This window comes from Heliangelus exortis, chromosome 7, assembly GCF_036169615.1.
Source record: "Heliangelus exortis chromosome 7, bHelExo1.hap1, whole genome shotgun sequence".
Lineage (NCBI taxonomy): Eukaryota > Metazoa > Chordata > Aves > Apodiformes > Trochilidae > Heliangelus > Heliangelus exortis.
This window is the reverse complement of record NC_092428.1, coordinates 27,265,907-27,284,204: the sequence shown is the minus strand read 5'-3', so window position 1 is coordinate 27,284,204 and position 18,298 is coordinate 27,265,907. Positions and strand designations below refer to the sequence as shown.

General features: G+C 39.7%; 1 protein-coding gene across 5 annotated transcripts in view; it reads right to left on the bottom strand.

The window, feature by feature from the left end:
* Positions 1-8,393: 8,393 nt before the first annotated feature.
* FHIP2A (FHF complex subunit HOOK interacting protein 2A) overlaps positions 8,394-18,298 on the bottom strand; it is a 34,406-nt gene continuing 24,501 nt past the window's right edge. For all 5 annotated transcript variants that reach the window (XM_071749469.1, XM_071749470.1, XM_071749471.1 and 2 more), the window contains 4 exons: positions 18,039-18,182; positions 14,009-14,149; positions 12,888-12,991; positions 8,394-12,792 (listed from right to left, as the gene is read on the bottom strand). In XM_071749469.1, the coding sequence (XP_071605570.1) occupies positions 12,687-12,792; positions 12,888-12,991; positions 14,009-14,149; positions 18,039-18,182 (495 nt within the window). In that variant the 3' untranslated portion in view covers positions 8,394-12,686. The remainder of the gene's footprint in view (positions 12,793-12,887; positions 12,992-14,008; positions 14,150-18,038; positions 18,183-18,298) is intronic.

Here is an 18,298-nt window from a genome sequence, read left to right as displayed (position 1 = left end):
CTGTTAGTTTTCAAAGGTCCACAAAGCAGCAGATAATTGGTTTCCAATCAAGCCCAGACTGACTTTGATCTCCAAAGCCTCTGCAAAGAACATTTTGCTAAGACACAAGCAGATGTGTTCAGTAGCACGACCAGGAGATCTAATTTTCAAAGTCTGCAATTACCTGTGCAGTGGCACTTATAAAGATGAGAGACTGATAACAATGCTGTGTTTTTATACCATCTTCCATTAAACTTGCATTAATGAGACCTAACTACACCCTTCTGGAGTGATGCCTTTAGTAATAGTTCTCTCATGCTGTAGTAACACAAGTCCTGCAGCAAGGGCAGGGACAGAAACCAGCTTCTTCCAGCTCCCCAGACTTAGCCTTAAGTCTCAACTAAGAATTTAGCCACACAACCAACCCCCCCCTTGCTGGAGATTGCTGCCTGGCACCACCCTGGTCCATCCTCCTACCTCCATGCAGCAATTTATAACCTTTGGTTGAGCTGCAATGAGATTAGTCAAATGTTCTTCTTTGTGGGTCTCTTTTAACAAGAACAAAACATGGTGCCTGGCAGCTAAGGATAGGAAATTTTTAAAGTCAGCTTTTACCACCAAAAGAACTGTAATGTGAAACTGCACCCTTGTTCATCTTCTCAAAAAGTTCTGTCATTTTGAACCTTCATGCTCTTCACTTTACTTTCCTTTACTGACTAAAAGTTCTCTCTCTTCACCTGCACTTAAACTCACCAAAACACATGGAAAAGCAAAGTGTGTTCAAGCTAGAAAAACATAGGGTGAAATGGCTGATCTTTGTTTTGTAGGGGGTTGTCTGTTCTGGTTTTTTTTTTTTTCCTTTCATTTTCTTTCCTCCCTTTTATGCTTATCTTCATGCCAGTACTGGCCACAAGGATCAGATTTTTTTTTTAATGTATCAAGGTAGAATTCTTTTGTGCAATCTGGAGGGGCAGGGAGCATGAGAAGCACAGCTATATACTTATGTGTGCATACCAAAACCTGCAACTGCCTCTGCTTCTTTAAATAAACAATATACATTCATTTAGTTTAAAATAGAACTCCTGTCAAGCTCCAACCCTAAAGCAACTTTCAATTGGACTGTCAAAATCACTCTCTGTGGTTCTGAATAGGTTTCTTAATGAAAGAGCAACATTAGCTCTTTAGAACATTTTGTCCCTGAAGGATGCAGCAGCAACAGCCTCTGAATGATTTCTGGTTCAGAGATGCTTATAAATGGTAGAAAACATAATGGTTTAAAACATGAGTATCAGCTCCCTGGAAATGCTTTGTAATAGTGATTCAGGGAAGCAAGAGGCAAATGGATACCAAGAATGGTACCCACTGATGAGAACATTGTTTCCCACATGCACACTGACCCCCTCAAGAATGATTATGGTGTGGGTATGTAGTCACTGAAACTGTGTAATAACTGGGGAATGAAATTATTTGGGACTCAACCCAAAGAAAAATATGTTCTGGTAGAATGAAATTTTTATGTCCACTGGTTGCTGGATTAAATAATGATGAGCATCCAAATGAAATTCTGCGTTTCTATTTTTGCAGTCTGGTCATACCAGCTGTCAGAGTGGTAATTTTTTATTACAGCTAGACCTGGAGGCAGTAGCAGAGCAGAATTTTGCTTGAGTAGAGATGTGTAGATTCAAACCAAAGAAAAAGACCTTTTGTTATAACATGCTTGGTTGGAGGCAGGACTCAGGTGTTCCCTTGTTCCTTTATTAGGGATGGTGTGGCTGCACTGGGCTGAAGCTTCTAAATTAGGGATTCAGCCTCATTTCAATACTGAAGAAAGATATTTACCAAAAGCCTCATGCATATCCCCAGTCTTGGGTCCAGACAGATTTTGAATCAAAAATCAATGTTCTTATGCAGAAAAAACCTCCAAGCAGCTTCTTCACAGCATGGAGGGTATGATGATGAAGAACAACAATAAAACAGATCACTTTTTTCATCAGAAGATAGAATTATCTGTCCATGCTATGTCAAAACCTTCCCCATGGCAGCAGGAGAAGGAGCTTTTCCTGCTGTGTTTGATGGTGCCGGCTTCTTTTGTAGCTCTAAAATGTATTTGTTATGAAGCCAAGATTTTAATATAAGTATAGTAGAAATCCTTGTCTGCTCTGAGAGCCACTATCAGCCCAGATCTAACTGTTATAGAAAGAAGCAGTTTTGTTCAGGCACAAAAAATTTCAGTGCTAAAAATATACCCATTAAAACTGCTCTTCCTATGTTCTTCCCTGTTTCATGACATTGTGGCCCCTTCCCCCTGGTCCTTGGGGCTCTGTGGTCAGTGCTGTCATTCTGCTGGTGGTGGTGGGGCTGCTGCAGAAAGTCATCAGCCTCTGGAGTCTTTTTCCAGAAGGACTGGGATGTTCATGTTGATAATTCTGTTGTCCTCACTCTAAGATCCACTTGGGTTCATTGTAACAGATTTGCTGATTTGTTATCCACCTCTTCTCTTTCTTCATTGGTCTGCAGCTCTGAAGCACCTTTAAAGTATTCTAGATACTATTTCTTTGTTGGGTTTGTTATACCTAAAAACAGTTTTGTCCAGGTCTGCATTTCTTTTGTGGCCCATGTAGCATCCATTGCTGTGGGGTTTTCAGTGAGCAGCCTGCACCCCATTTCTTCTCACCCCATTCCTCAGCTCTAGTGCTCTCAAGGCCTCAGCCATGGTACCAGCCCCATATTTCTCTGTACTGCATCATGTTAGAGTGCACAACTACAGCAGGACCATTGCAATGTAAAAGGAATTAGCCAAAGCCACTTGGCCAGAAGAAAAATTGCAGCTAAATTGGAGAAAGAAAAATTGGAGCTAAATCAAAGTAAAAAAAAAAATTGCAGGGAGGTCAATAAAAAGTTCAGACAAAGCAAACCTGATGTGCCTCAGCCCTGAGGCCTTGCAAACTCAGAACAAAACCTGTGGCAACTTGGAATGACCACACAAAACAACAGGGCTATGCAGCTGCATTATTTTCATGACGTTCTTAATTTTCTTACTTGCTTCCCACACAACTCAGCCACTGCTAACACCCACCCCACCTCCATCACCCAGCTTAGGGAGCTGCAGGCACAGGGTTCAGCCCAACATTGGGAGCTGGCTGTTCACCTGCTGTAATGAAAAACAGCTCATTAAATACTGCAGGAGGGTTTGGTGCCTCCTTGGCTGTGTTTGTGAGATTTCAGGAAGCATCTGGGATAAATTGTTCTGAATTAATATAAAGCTATAAATAGGTTAATCAGGTGGAATATTCAGCTGCTGAAATAGTAGAGTTACACAGTTATTCTGACCTTGGCTTGTGATGGTGCAAGTTTTCTTTATGAAATTTCAGTTTTGAGCTGGAGAAGATCTTTATCTGGCATTTGAGTCAGGTTGCTCCTGAAGTCCATACTTTTCCAATGAAGTAACAAACCATGGGGCCAATGCTGGAGCAATTTCTTAGGGACTTCTGATAATTGTTCATATAGTTGCTGAGAATAAAAAGTTTCTGTAGAAAGCTGAGTCAGGACTGAGAAATCAAGCCCTTTCTGCCACCCTGATTAATACTTGAAGAGCTGAAAAGATGAATTGCACCTATATAGCTTGTAGTTTTAAAAGTTAAATGAAGTCTATATATGTAATTCCTCTGTGACAGCTTCCTCTATTAATAGGCTAAGTCATCCAGCTGTAACATGGAGAAAAAAAAGTATTTGTCACAAACCATACAAAATTGATCAGATATTGAGCATCACCTCAGTCTGTGGATAGTAAGCAAACTTCTTAAAAATTAGAAGACCAAAATACAGTGATCAGGGGTAAAAAGTAACATGTTCTTTGAAACTGCACCAACTGCAGCACAGACCGGCTGGAATTGGTAGCATCACATCCCTTACTGTTCCCACACTTTTGCTTCTTTCTGAAATAAAATCAAATAAATAAGGGTTTACAGGATAAGTTTATATACCATAATCCTGAACTATACATCATTATGCACTTCCACTTTCTACCCCAGAAGTAAAAGGAAGAAATTTTTCATGTTACAGCTTTCCCCTCTTAGGCAAAACCAGGCAGAGTGCTCCTTGTCAGCATCTCACTGAGAGACACAAACTGGAGAGAGTGGTTTTGAAGCTGTGCTACTGTCCCACTGGTTGAACAGATCACATTTCAGCATGTCAAGACATTCCTCTTTTCATCATTCTGTTTGGTTGATATTTAGAAACAAAAAGGCAATTCTATTTATAAATTTGGCAATTAGGGTCATATTAGCAGATTAAATTGACATTTGGAATCGATTATAAAAGGGGAAGAAAGGGGCTTGTACTCACTTTTGATCTTTTAGAACAGAAAAATAAGGGAGGATAAATCTAGTTTCCTGCATATTTGTCATCTTGGAAACATCAGGGTTTATTGTGATTTGTTGGCTGATATTAAGCCAACTCCTTATCTAATGATCCAAGCTGAGCTCATGGCTCCAGAGAAGCAGACATCTAATAGATACAGCATGGAACTGCTTGCATGATTTTAATGCAAGTGTTCTTGTGTTACTATTACTTTACTAAATTTCAGCAAAAAGCCAAGGAACAACAGAATTCTAAGCTGTTAATGTGAGGTCTTATTTACCAACAGCAAAGCTGTTTTCTGGCACATGGCTGTGAGAGGGGAATACTTCAGTAATTACTGAAGATGGCTTAAGTGTGTCTCTTACATGATCCTGACAAGTTTTTACCTATGTAAGCAAGGCCAAGAGATTTGTGTGACTGAATTCTGATCCCTAATTATTCAGTCTTCAGTTCCTTAGGAATTCATGTTTGATTATTTGAACAAAGAAGCACCATCAAAACAATAACATTTGGAGCAATCAGATAAATAAACTATATGAAGTAGACATTTCATTTATACCAGAAATGCAATTCTCCTGTTCTTGGCTTACACTTTACTCCTGTGGTTAAGCTGTGAGATCCCTTCTGAGGGTTACAAACCATTGCACTTCCCTTGGTCCAAGGCACCAGTTGTCCCACAGCTCCTCCAGCAGATGCAGGTCCTCCAGGAGCTGGTATCAGAGCAGCTTTGGTGAGCTCAGACCTGTTGCCAGGTCTCTACCTGTTGGAGACATGTTCTTTATATCAATAGAATGTGTCTCCTTAAATGTCTGACTTTTAAACATGCTCAGGCTATGTGGTTTTCTTCAGGCATCATAAGAAACTCATGAACCCAGTTTTTTCTTCTCTGATAATTTTCCTTCCCGATTTCCTTTTGAAAACTTTATCAGAAATGCCAAAAGGAGTTTGCAGAGCAGGAGACCTTGCATCACTTCTACTGACAACCAAATTCTCATTTATTTCCATGTGTTTGGCTTTTCCTTCTTGAACCAATTCACCGCATTTGCCACACAGATAGGATTTCCCTTGCAGATCCTGGAGCTGGACAGAACCAGCCCTGCTTTTGTCTGGATTGTCCTTCCCACTCCCTGCCTGCCGAGCTGCACAAACTGCTGACTGCAGAATCCCCAAGGTGAAGGGCAAGATGAAAAACATTTTCAGGGATTTGATAGGATGGAATTAGCAGTGCAGGAAAATGTGAGTCTCAAAAGGCATCTATGTAAAGATTTCTTTCCTTTACAGGAAGCTGATAGAAAAATTGTCTGGAAACACGTACAGCGTTGATGGACCTTCTGCTACCAGTAAAAACAAGAGTCTCCAAAATCTTTAGGAAATAAAAATTCCTGGCACATATTAAGAAACAGAAACTTGACAGGTGCTTCCTCAGGATGCAGAAATGAGGGAAGTAGAAGAGGGTTTCTCAAGTAAAGGATAATGATGACTCAGAGCACAGATAATTTGTTACTTCTCTCCAAAGCAGCTCAGCATGGGGGGGATCCTGGCCCTGCTAATCAAGCTGCACCGCCCACTGTGCGTAATGGGGGCTGCTTCTGCAAAGAGGTGATTATGGAAGTGAGCTGCAGTTTGGGAGGCTGAAAATTGCTTTTTCTCAGATTGCAGCAACTTTCCTCATTTCCAGGAGACACTCGAGTGGATCAGTCCATCTCCCTGCTCTCTAGCGGAACAAATACAAGTCATTCAGGAGGTATTAACTAGCTGGGAGCCTGAGGATGTAAAATGCATGTTTCCTTCACTCCTCAGGGACACAGGCTGAGTTTCTCCCAAAACACTCTGGTTTGTCCAGTCTGGTTTTAAGGTGTGAGGTTACAGGCTCCTTCCACGCCTCCTGGTCTAGCAGCATTCATGATCTGGAAGTTTTCATTGACAATGAGCATCAGTTTTCCTCAATGACTACTTCATTCCTAATTGCGTGCTGATAAATTAGGCTCCGTAATTCCTTCAGTTTTGGTGCTTAAGGGTTTGGTGCTTTTATTGGGAAATGATGCTCCTGTAACCTTAGGCCATGATTTAACTATGCTAAACTAAGTTACCTGTGTGGTTCTCCTCTCTTACATCAGTTTAATATCTTCTGCTGTTTTCAGACTTTCTTCCTGTAGTCTTGTTGTATGTTATTACTCAGCAGAACTTCCATTTTCACCTCCTCCACAGCTCCAGACTGGAAATGGGATACAGCTTGAAAAAATCCTGTGCAGATCTCTTGTTTCTGCAGTGCAAATTTCTAAAGCAGGTTGATACTCAGTGCGTAGGGCTCCCTGTGGAGGGCACCCTCCCTCTGGTCAACACTTGTTATTTTGGAGAACACCTTAAATTATAATGAGGTGAATCTCTTTAGAAAATGAAGGTGATTGTGATTAATATGCTTTTCTTTATGTTCCTACAGCTCAGCACTGTAATGGGGTCCTTCCTTCCTTTCCTGTGTTTCTGTATTTTTCTGTACTTAGCAGAGGGAGAGGACGTTGTACAAACCCCTATGAGTTATGATACCTTAGAGCAGAAAGACAAAGGCACAAGATGCCTCTGCCTCATCAAAGCTACAAGACACTGACAAAGTTGTCAGTTCCACAGCACTATTCTAGCAGATTTTATATCACCAGCAGCCTTTACTGTAATAACCAGCAGGGATTTAATGGAACATAGTTCAGAATATATATGCTGTCCTAGCAAGGGCAATTCAAACAGCCTGGTGAGGTACAGTGCTCCAAGATCCATCTTTTGATCCTCATGGATCTGATTCCAAAGGCAATGCTAGCAGCCAATCCAAGCTTGTAAAATTTAACTTTTCACATGTTCTTTTTTGGCATTCCTAAGAAGCTTCTGACACCTGAAAACTTTAATCCACCGTATGTTTCACTTGATTCTTAATCTGCTCTTCAGTTCTCTTTTCCAACCTTGAAAGGGAACTTTGGCTGATAAAGGATGCACCAGGAACATATGGGTTTAGGCTGAAAGGGCTCAAACAAGTTGTGACAGATGCACTTCTCTGAGCATTAATCCACTTTAATCCAACTGGATCACACACCAAACCAGCAAAATCCTTGGGGCTTTGACAGCACCAGTTCTGTTAATATTTAAAGGTTAAGGAATTCAGTAGATCCTGTGCTACTTGTATCTACACTGAGAGCTTCAACTGAGAATCTGTAAAATGAGGTAATCAGCATGAAGTAAAGACCACACACTGTAACAGTTTTGGTTTTTTCCCAGTAGGATGCAGTGCCCCAAAATCTCACATCAGAAGGGAAGTGCCATGAGATTATTATGCTCCAACAACCCAGTAATTTCAAGGGTGTCAAAGTAAGAGAAAAATACAGATGATATAAACTGTACAATTTTGATACAACTGCCTCACTGCTTGAGGAAGCAAAGTGTCCCTAAATATCTAAATGCTTCATGCAGGCACAGCAAATAAATGATCTGGGGTGGCAGATGACAATCTCTGAGACCCACGAGCATCAGAAGAAAGATGCTGAGAGCTGTAAAAGAAGCTGTCAAGTGTATCTTGCTGTAGCTCTCTTGTTGTTCAAGATGCAAGAGCACTTGCAGCTGTTAAATACTGAGGAAAAACAGCTTAGCATCCAAGTGCAGCCCTCAGAGGGGATCTTACAGATCAATGAGACTTATAAAAAGCTGCTGAAAACTTGAAGGACATCAACACTACATGAGATGCTAACAGTAAATTCCCAACAAATGCAACTCTAAAATATATAAAAACCTATATAAAAACCTATGCATGAAAGCCTTTGTCAAAGGCTGTGAAATGATACTTATGTACATGACATTTGTACCCAATTCAATAAACTCATGTTGTGACTGATGCACTTGGCACTCAAATTCAATAAAAAACCAAGGTCTTGATCAGCTGCACTTTGAAAGGTTTTAGGGCTCCTAGGAAGAGCCAAAGTTAATCTGTGTTCAGGATGATTCCCTCCTGGACACTTGCCTTGGCTTCCAATTTTTTATGGGCAAGCATATGCTGATTAACTCCAAGCCCTGCACAGTACAGTACAGGAAAGGGGTTTATTTCAGAAGATGCTGAAGTGACAGCCTCAAAATAAATGAAAGGACTTCAGGATCAAAGGTATGATGTGAAATGGTTTTAACATTTTCTGTCTCAAGTTCATCCATACAAAACTTATTATGGATTCTTTAATAATAGAAGCAGTCGCTTCATTGAAATTAATTTATTTTGAGAATATCCCTTTTAACCCTCCATGCATTTTTTAGCACAAAAAGTTGGAATTTATCACAACCTCCTTCATAATACTTAATATTGTATGTCTGGCAATGTGGCTGTTTCAACAATTCCTCATTGGAAATCCCACACCTGTGAAACCTTGACAACACTGTCAGTAAGTGACCTACACAAAGTTTAATAGAAAAAATTTACTGAATATCCTCTGTTTAATGTAAACAAGGCAGGAGGCAAACAAAGAGTATATATTTTGTAGTTACACTATTTTACAGGGCACAGATGGTACTGAGGAACATGGTTTGAAAACCCTGCATAACAGGCAATATCAGATGTGGGTTTTTCAGATTGCCCCAGGTCTACTACATAATCCTTGGATTCTACATAGCACTTCAGTTTAGTATTTATTTAGCAAGACAAATAGGACTAACAAAATGTCACCTGTGAAATTATACACAGGTTATGGTATCAATTACCACACATTTACCAAGCCATTCCCTGATTACTTGTGCCCTGTAAAACTAAGTGTAACAGTATTTACACTACTCATAGTGTAAGCAAGCTTGGGATCCTGGTCCTTTTATATGTATGTATATATATAAGTATATATATATATATATATATACACATAGGTGATGTACAACCAGACTCAAGCTGTGTATCAAATCACAGCTTTTATATTGCACAGGCAAATACATAGTAAGAACATTACACAGACAAGATCTGAATACAAGGAATATTACAGTCACATGAGAAACTAAGGACAAACTTGTTCTACCAGAGCTAGTAGGTGGCTTATTACAAATTATTCTACATCTGAGTCTAAATCAAATACATACTATAAATGGAAAAAAAGTAAAAATGTGCCTATTTACTCACATGTGCACCAGGATTAAAATGTGGTTTGGATCTGCTTTTTGAAATAAAAAATTATTCTAGTATTACCTCTCAAGTATTGTAATCTAATACTAGTGGCCATGTCTTCTAAGTTGATAAGCACTTGCATTTCCCACTGACATCTGAGGATCTGCATATGCTGTGAACTTCAGGCCATATATTTCCTCAGGTGGCCCTCTCTGGGTAATAAATAACCACATACAAACACACGCACACAGAAACAAAATGGGCACCTCAGTGACATGCACAGACTGAAAGGTGAAAACATGGACCTGAACTAACATCTAACTTTTTTTTTTTTTTTAAGAAAAAAAGTGCATGAAAAATATCACCACAAAAATAATTAAACGAGTTCCATCTCTTAAGAAAGATTAAATCACTTTTACAAAAATAAAAGTTGTTATCACCATGTAGGGTAGTTAAGGGTTTGTAGGCAACACTCACAAAAACAGGTTAGGCTGAAGCAATGTTAAGGATTGCTTCACTTCTATCAGGATGGATCCAAGCCTTCCAAATTTATCAACTATATAATTTTTGGTTTGCAAGAACATCACCAATAATGCTGGAGACTGAACAATTATATCCTGAATTTAAGGGTGCTTGTTTTTCTCATGGACAGGCATGAAGGATTTGTTTGCAGCTCAGTAGACTGTTTTGCACTGAAATGCCACAGAGGTTGCAGCAGTCCTTCCAGAAGCTGGTACAGTTCCTTACAGTGTAATGAGATCAACTATCAGCAAAAACAACAACAAAAGAGCTGATGTTAATGCTTTCATTTGAGATCAGGCTTTATAAATTGTTTTATTACTTGGAATGTTCTTGCAAGGTTTGTTTAACACTCCTCTCACTTTCATTTATACTAGTATTAACACTTCCAGTTTCCACTGAAATTGGGACACTAGAAATATTCTGGAACATACAGCTTAAAAAAATAAATAATGAAAATAGAAAATTTGAGGAACAGATAGTTATGCTCAAGCAAAACCAGTGAAGACCCAAATTCAGTAAAGCATGAGAGTTTGTGCTCAACAGCCTAACTTTGTTCATGTAAGAAACAGTGATTTAAGTATAAAATCCTTGAAATTAAGCTTATGCTTAACAGTTTTGCTGAACTGGGACATTATTTATAACAAATGTTTGCATGAAACATAACTCTGCATAGACATTTGCATGTTCTAAAGTATGTGCCAGCTATTTACATTAACTAAGCTTCTAATATGGTCCAGCTGCAATATGTATCACCAAAAATTATTTGCTACTTTTAAGGTATCTTTCTGAAGAACAAAAATAAAAAAGGTGTCACTTTTGAAAACTTTATCCTACCATGCTACTTTGACCTGAAAACACTTTGTGGCTAAATTCAGCATAAAAAAGGAGGTGAGGAACTGAAACATGCTTTTGATTGCCTTTGTGTAGAAGCCTTCCACAGTAGGAAGGCACTGGTTTTACCTGCCAAAATGTTTCCCTGGTTCCAGAACTGCTCTCTCCAGATGAACCTGTTCTGGGAGCTTTTACAGCAGGACCCTCTTCCTGTTGTGACAAGAACAAATTTAGCCCATTAACTGTGACACTGTTCTAATTAATCTGCTAATGTAAAAGGCCTCTCAACATCCAGGTGTTATAAATATTAAAAAACAAGACCTCAAAGGCATGGATTCAGAGCAGACTCCCATTCTGGGTATAGTCAATGTAAATCCAGAAAAATTCTAGTGACTTGAGCAAATTAGTCCACGTTTGCATATGAGCAATCCCACCTGAAACTGGCATCACCTGTGCAAAGAGGATAGCAGGATGCAGAGACAAAGAAACACAATGTAAACAGGAGGAGCTATACTCTACCTTGCCTGCCTATGCTGTTAGTTCATAGGAGGAGAAAGAGGTACTACACACCTGTGAGGAGAGCAGGACAGGTCTCTCACCCACCTCACCCTGCGTGACTTGAGGGTTAAAGCAGAGCCACCCACACCTGCCAGTGCCAGTGTGGCAGAGCAGCAACCACTGTCTGCACTGCAGGCTGCCATCACCTAGAGAAACAGGAGCAAAGCTTGCTGAAGACCAGATGGCCCTCTTGCTTGCAATGCAAATGCTTGCCCTGGACTATAGAATTTATGGTGAAAAACAGTCACTGAGAGGCATTTCTGCATCCCAGCACTTCGAAAAGCAAGGTGTATATTTTGGTCCTACACATGATATTAATGCTTTAACTGAATTGGCATCAGTTAATCTTCTGCTGTGCACTACTGCTATGGTTACATAAGCAGTAAAAACATTTCTGAAAACGACAGAATGTTTATGCTGCCAATTTTCAAGGCGCAAAAGATGCTTAAACCAATTCAGGATAAATACCAGTTTAAAAGAAATTTAAAATACTGTTTCAGCAACAACTACTGATGACCTATAATTAACTTCCCTGCAAAGGTGACATGAGTCAAGCAACTAAAGTTCACATGCAGAAAATCTAAAGCAAATCAAGTTATGCAGATGACCTAAGGAGCTATCACCTGGAATGACAAACATGCTGGAATCATGTACGCTTCAAATATATTTTTTATGGATATGTTGCTGAATCAGGATTAATTCCATTAGTATTGATTTTATACTGATATATCTCTTGGAGTAACCCATTGAGGAATCAAGCTCAGAGTGTTCTTTGAGATTCACCAAAACAAAAATTAATAGAGCCTACTGTGTATGGGTTAGTGAATTTTTCAAGCTCTTTGTTTTTGATAATATACACTGCAACTATAGCTGTGATTTCCTTTCACATATCCAACTGAAAAGAAAAAGAATTAGACATTAAAATGTTATGAAATTAACTTTTTAAAAGTAAATATGGTCACAAAAAGTGAACTGGCGCACGTGAGCCGCAGAACATACAAGAGACCCAACTCTCTGAATGTTGTCACAATAACTAAATAACCAAGGTCTGATGTCTGTGGTTCTTCATGCAGCTTTTGCAGCTCTTCACAAAGTGGCTAGAAATGCTATGTATTGGTTTCCCCAAAATGCCTTCAGCCCTATTCCAGGCCCCTTTGAGACCCCCTCCCTTGCACTGCCAACATCCTGGGAAAGCAACTTTCCAGTTCTGCCAAATGTCAACCAGTACTCTGCCTGGAGGCACCACCTCTTAGCTGGGTGTTGTCAATTGTCTTGTCGACTGAAGCAAACTAGGTGGTTGTGAAACCTGGCAATTCATCAAGGCTGCTTATGGTGTAGATGAGGCATGATACTTCACAAATGCAATTGCTGCCAGCTCTTTGCAGAATTCTTCCAGCACAATCACGCCCTCTAGTAACGTCATGTGGTCAATGCTGAGAAAGAAGAAAAAAAAAGCAGCAGAGAATCAGGACTGGCACACACAAAAACCAGCCGTGGGGTTTGGATAACATGCAATGTATTTACTCACATGGGCCCTTCGGGCTCCAAGCCCAGCAGGCGTTTTCTGACCAGCAGAAGTTTGGGAGTGAAATCGGGGATGCGCTGGATTCTAACCATGAGGTCCCCAACGACCTGTAAAGCACAATGCCATCAGCACATCACTTTGCAGGAATACTTCAGCATCCTCATAGGCCCACAAAACAACATGCAGAGCAGCTGCTCTGCCTCTCAAAAGAGTGAGTGGGTGCAGAAAGTAGACACAAAAGGACAGGAATGCCTGAGCCTTACTTGCTGTTCCCACAAATGGCATTACTTATTTTAATTATGCCCATGATTAATTTGTCTTAGTAAATGTTGACGCAGGCAATTGACCAGTAAATTGCTGGGTTTAGGGAAAGCACAAGGGGAGAGAGTGAAGATTATATTTTGAAATGGGGAGGGCTGCTGGGAACAAGGGAGCTAAGTGCTCCGCTAGCACTGGGCAAGCACGGTTAATAGGCTCCTGATCAGCTTAATAACAGCTGGTGCGTGGGGTAGGCAAGGGATCTCTGACTGAGAACACTGCAGTGTGACAGGCACCCAGCCAGCACTTCTAGGATGAAGGTCTGGCAGGAAGAGATGGAATTGGAGAGGGAAAGAAAGGCACTTTTCATAAATCCAGGACTCTGCAGTCAAGAACAACATTCATCGGGAAAAACAAGAGGATAAGCAGAGATATTCCTCCAGGCATGGGGTATTGGGGAGCACCTTTGCTTGTGTGTGAACCAGAACCATCTCTTTCCCATCAGGGTGTAAACCTGTAGTTGGCCTGTTCTTAGAGCACTGCCTGGCCTTGCCTGCAACTATCAATGTGACCTGGTCCAGTTCAGTAACAACATCGCCCATGTATGTTTTGCCTCTACACAATGAAACTGGGCAAACAATTTTTAAGACATGCAGAACAAAAAGAAATGCTGGGAAATATATTTTCCAATGTTTTGGGTAGAAAATCCCTAATTCTGATTTCCAGATCAAAAGCCTGAGTATCTGTTTTCAGTGAAAAGCCATTTGATGACTAAAACTAGCCAGCAACTACTACCACTGACTCCAAAGTTAGCAAGTATATCACTGCTGTACAGCCATATCTAGGTATGAGTTGTGTTTACTCACCCTGACAATAACAGAGAAGAGAGACCTGCAGCCAGAAGCCAGGTTTACATAAGGATCCAAAAGATATTCATGTATATGAGGATGGGGAAACAAGGAAAGTTTGGACAACACTGACGTAACTTGTAAATTTACATCATAGGGCTGCAAAAAAAGGAAAAGACAGTGCTTAGTTATTTTCATGCTAGCATCTTTTCATCCAGCCAAGTGTTTATTTAACTACTGGAATGTTAGATACAAGGTTATGAATGTATAAAGATAAAAAGTTAGATTAGATGACACGGGCCCCAAGCCCATGCTTTCCACAACAGGAAGATATCACAGGTAGATATTAGATATTATCTGTGTAACTGCTATGACTTGAAGCTTTTACACACTTCTTTATTGTAGGATAAGTCCTCTTCTGTAAAACAATTCTTCAGCTTAGTAGCTAAACAAATAGCATGGCATCAGCCTAAATTAAACATCTGCTTGCTTCTCCTGGATAACTGTAAATTATATGAGCTCAGGTATTTCTATTCTTTCTTTTTTCTTGGAAAGAGCCATTGCTGAAGGCCTGGTCCTCTTGTGACAGCATGTACAGGAGACAGGATAGCCCTAAGCTGGGAAAGCAGCACGAAATTCTGAGCTTCTCTTTTACCCCCTTTCCCTAAATCAACTATACAAGAGAGGCAATGCTGTCAGATTCTAGAAGATGCTTTCAGTCATAAGGAAAAACATAGTGTCTAAATTTCTGGGAAAAAACTTGTGCCTAGCTTTAAGGGTTTTATCATTCCAGTAAGAAACTCATTTCCAACACAGCAAGTATTTTCACCGTAGCTTCTCCATGTTCCAAGTACTTTTTTTCCAACTTTGATTTTCTCACCACAGTGAAAACAAGCTGACATTTTGATTCAGCCTCGAATTTGCAAACTAGTGGAATTTCTTTCCATCTATTTAGTGGTGGAACAGACTACATTGACAAGAGATGGACAGATGTTCCCTTAGTACACCCTCATGCCGGTCTGAAGTTGTTACCAACACACCCAGATGGTTTAACTTAACTATGTTGATTTTACCTGAAGTGGATTCCATGGCACTCATTCAATCTCTTTAACTGAATATTGGCAGTAACATCCTCAGTGGCATAAGCACATCTCCAATAGAAAAATTTCATGACCTGAAATTATCATCTTTATGCTCTCAAGTTAGCATCCCACTGAATAATCAGAGAACAGATTCTTCCCTTCCTAGACTGTAGGATTTGAAAAAAAATTCAGCTTCAGCTGAAGACAGATATATTTAGCTATGTCTACATGTCTAAACTCCCATTAGCCTACTTGACAGAAATCTGACACTTGCCTACACAGAAACATCTTGTGCCATCTCAGATGCTCAAAAGTATCTGCTGGTCTCTTGACAGTTCCACAGAGGGTGGATTCTGCAACTTCTGTGTTGTAACTGCAAGCTTGTGGGAATATCTTGGGCATCAAAAAAAAAATGGCATCAGATACCTCGGTTCAGGCAACTGAGTTGAGCTTTCAGTCAACACAGTCAAGGAAGCTGAGATGTTGATTCACTTTGCACTAAAAGAGACACTGACTTGGTTTTCAGCCTAACAGCTCCAAAGACTATCAGGGCTTTACTGACAGAATTGCCACTGTTGAGATGTGGACACCTGACTAATATTTAGGCTCTTTATTCCTGAATTCATTACCACACACTGTTGCACTGCAAAGACATTTGTCTTACAGATCTTTTGAAGTGAAAGCATATGTTTCTCCCAGTCAGTAGCAGTTATTTTTGTACTTGTTATTCCAGAAATAGATTCATCCCAATCTTCTAAGAAATGAAGCTGTCAGGCCCTGGACTAGAGATGTCACAGGTAAGAGAGATCACTACATTTTGAGTTATTGTCTGCAGAGACACAAATCTTTTCCATAAATCCATTCCACTCTCTACCTAGCTGAACTGTAGGAGGTCTTCAGAGTTGTCTGAGTCAGCCAATTCATTAGGAAGCTTTGAAGCCATGAACATTATCTGCTGTTCACAAGAGGAGAAGGAAACAAAGTAGTAACCCATGCAGCATTGTTCAGACAGATTGCCATTGTGATTTGAACTAATTGAGAGCATTAAGGAAAGTTGCTTCTTCACAAACAGCTTTTATTTCTATCCATGTCAGCAGTCTCAGTAAGACAGACTTACATCAGGTAACTTCCTAAAAACATTCTCTGTGATGACGAAGATTAGAACAAAATTCTTAGGAAACAGTCAGTTTCATAGAAATGTATATTAACAGGAGAAAGGAGGTACTGTCTAGCATATGAACTACAGGATCTGAACAGCATATGAGGTACAGGATTTGAACAGCCTTGGAAGAACTTACTTATGTGCCTCAAATCTCTTCTCTCAGTAACTGTTAATGATTTTACTTCTTCTGAAGTCAAGAAGCATTTTTGACACCACAGCTCGTAACACCTTCCTTGACTCACCCAAATGTGTGTCGTGCTGACAGGCAGCATAGCAAAATGAGCACCATGCTTCCATGCCAGATGCTACTTTTTTCACAGTCATACCAATCTGACACTCAGGTGTTTCTTGGAGGATGTAACTTGTGTTCTTTACTTTTTGGTAATTTATGTGTCACTGCCCAGACAAGGTTTTCTTACGCTTGTTCTCCCGAAGAGGTGGTGCTGCCCAGTTTTCCTCATTCCTCTAATCTATAACCATAGTGCAGAAAATGTTTACTGGAAGCAAAACTCTGAGAATACACAATATAGCAATGGAAGTATTTGGCTGCCTTTTCTGACTTTTGAATTAGAAACGTTGGTACTCTCAAACATTTTTCTCCCCTCAGCACTCACAGAGCTGACCTAGAGGATACCACTGGCTTTCTGACATGGTCCTGAAGGATTTTTAAATTCAAATGGCTCTTGTCCTGCTTATGACCAGGAAATCTGGCACTACTACAGATAACTGTTTACTCTGTAGATGTCTCCGCATGCAAGCCAGAAAAGAACTGTAAAAAGTTTTGTAGCTGGTACTACTGCATCTGTAGCTACTCCTGCTGATATTACAGGAAGGCAATCCAGACTTTCAGAGCTCATTTTCACAGGCAAGAAAAGTTATCTTCCTAATCTTGACTTCCTAATATTGACTTGACTAATTAAAGGCAAGAGTTTAGAGAAGACACAGAAACATCCAGTTTTCCCACAGGGCAACCTCCTTTTCACCTCCCTAAGCCTTCACTTTGCTTCTCCCAAGAAAGACCAAGTCATTCAGGCTGGCTAACAGACCAAACAGACATCAGGAATACTCACTTTCTTTAAATTTGTTTGTACTAATCTGGGTCTGACATGCCACACCTCCTTTTCAGAAAAAGGAGCTAGTCAGATCCTATCTCATTTGTTTACCCTTGGCAGCTATACTTTTATTATTTAAGATAATCAAACGGATAAAAAAACCTTCTTTAAATGGCAGTTGGAAAAGGATACCTTTTAGAAACTTTCCATAAAATAATAAGTTTCTTTTCTAACTGTGAAATAATGAGGGAAAGTTTACCTGTGACATAGTAACTTTTCAACTTACACAGTGATGTAAACTGCTTCCAGAACACAACTTCAATCTGAAGTTCACTGAAATGTGGCAGAAAGGAGCTGCAAGCTATTTTATTTACAGAAAAATGTAAATATTTTCTAGAAAATGGAAACAGAACTGAAGTATTCCTAGGATACTGTCTTACCCTCTTTTTTTACTTAAAGGGTACACTTTTCTTATTTATTAATTTAATTATATTTCTGATCAAGAAAACATTTTGTACACAAAAACGTGGTTAACAAAGAGGAGAGTATTTGTGCTTTACTTTTGTTGAGAATGCTGATCACTGTAACACCATTCAATTTACAGAAACCTTTACCATGGACATGGGACCTTAAATAATAACATTATGCTATAATAGACACCTGAGTGATAGGGATCCATGGGATCTTGGATATCAGCCCTTTAGTAATGAAGAAAGTAACAGAAATTAAATTAATACCCTTCTTTTCCTTACCTGATCAAGAATCCTGCCCATTCTTTCAAACAGGACTTTCAAGAAGTGTCCCTCAAAAAATGATGCTTCTAAATTGCACTTTTCCAAAGATCTGGGAGATCCAGGCCACTCCCACCGTAAACAGATAACACAATAATCCCGAAACTAGAAAAAAAACAATGCAGAGAACACATTCAAAGCTCCATGGGAACCATTTCTTCCCTTTTAATAGTCCATACACGTAAAAACATTATCTGTAGGTGAAAAACATAAGTCCAGAA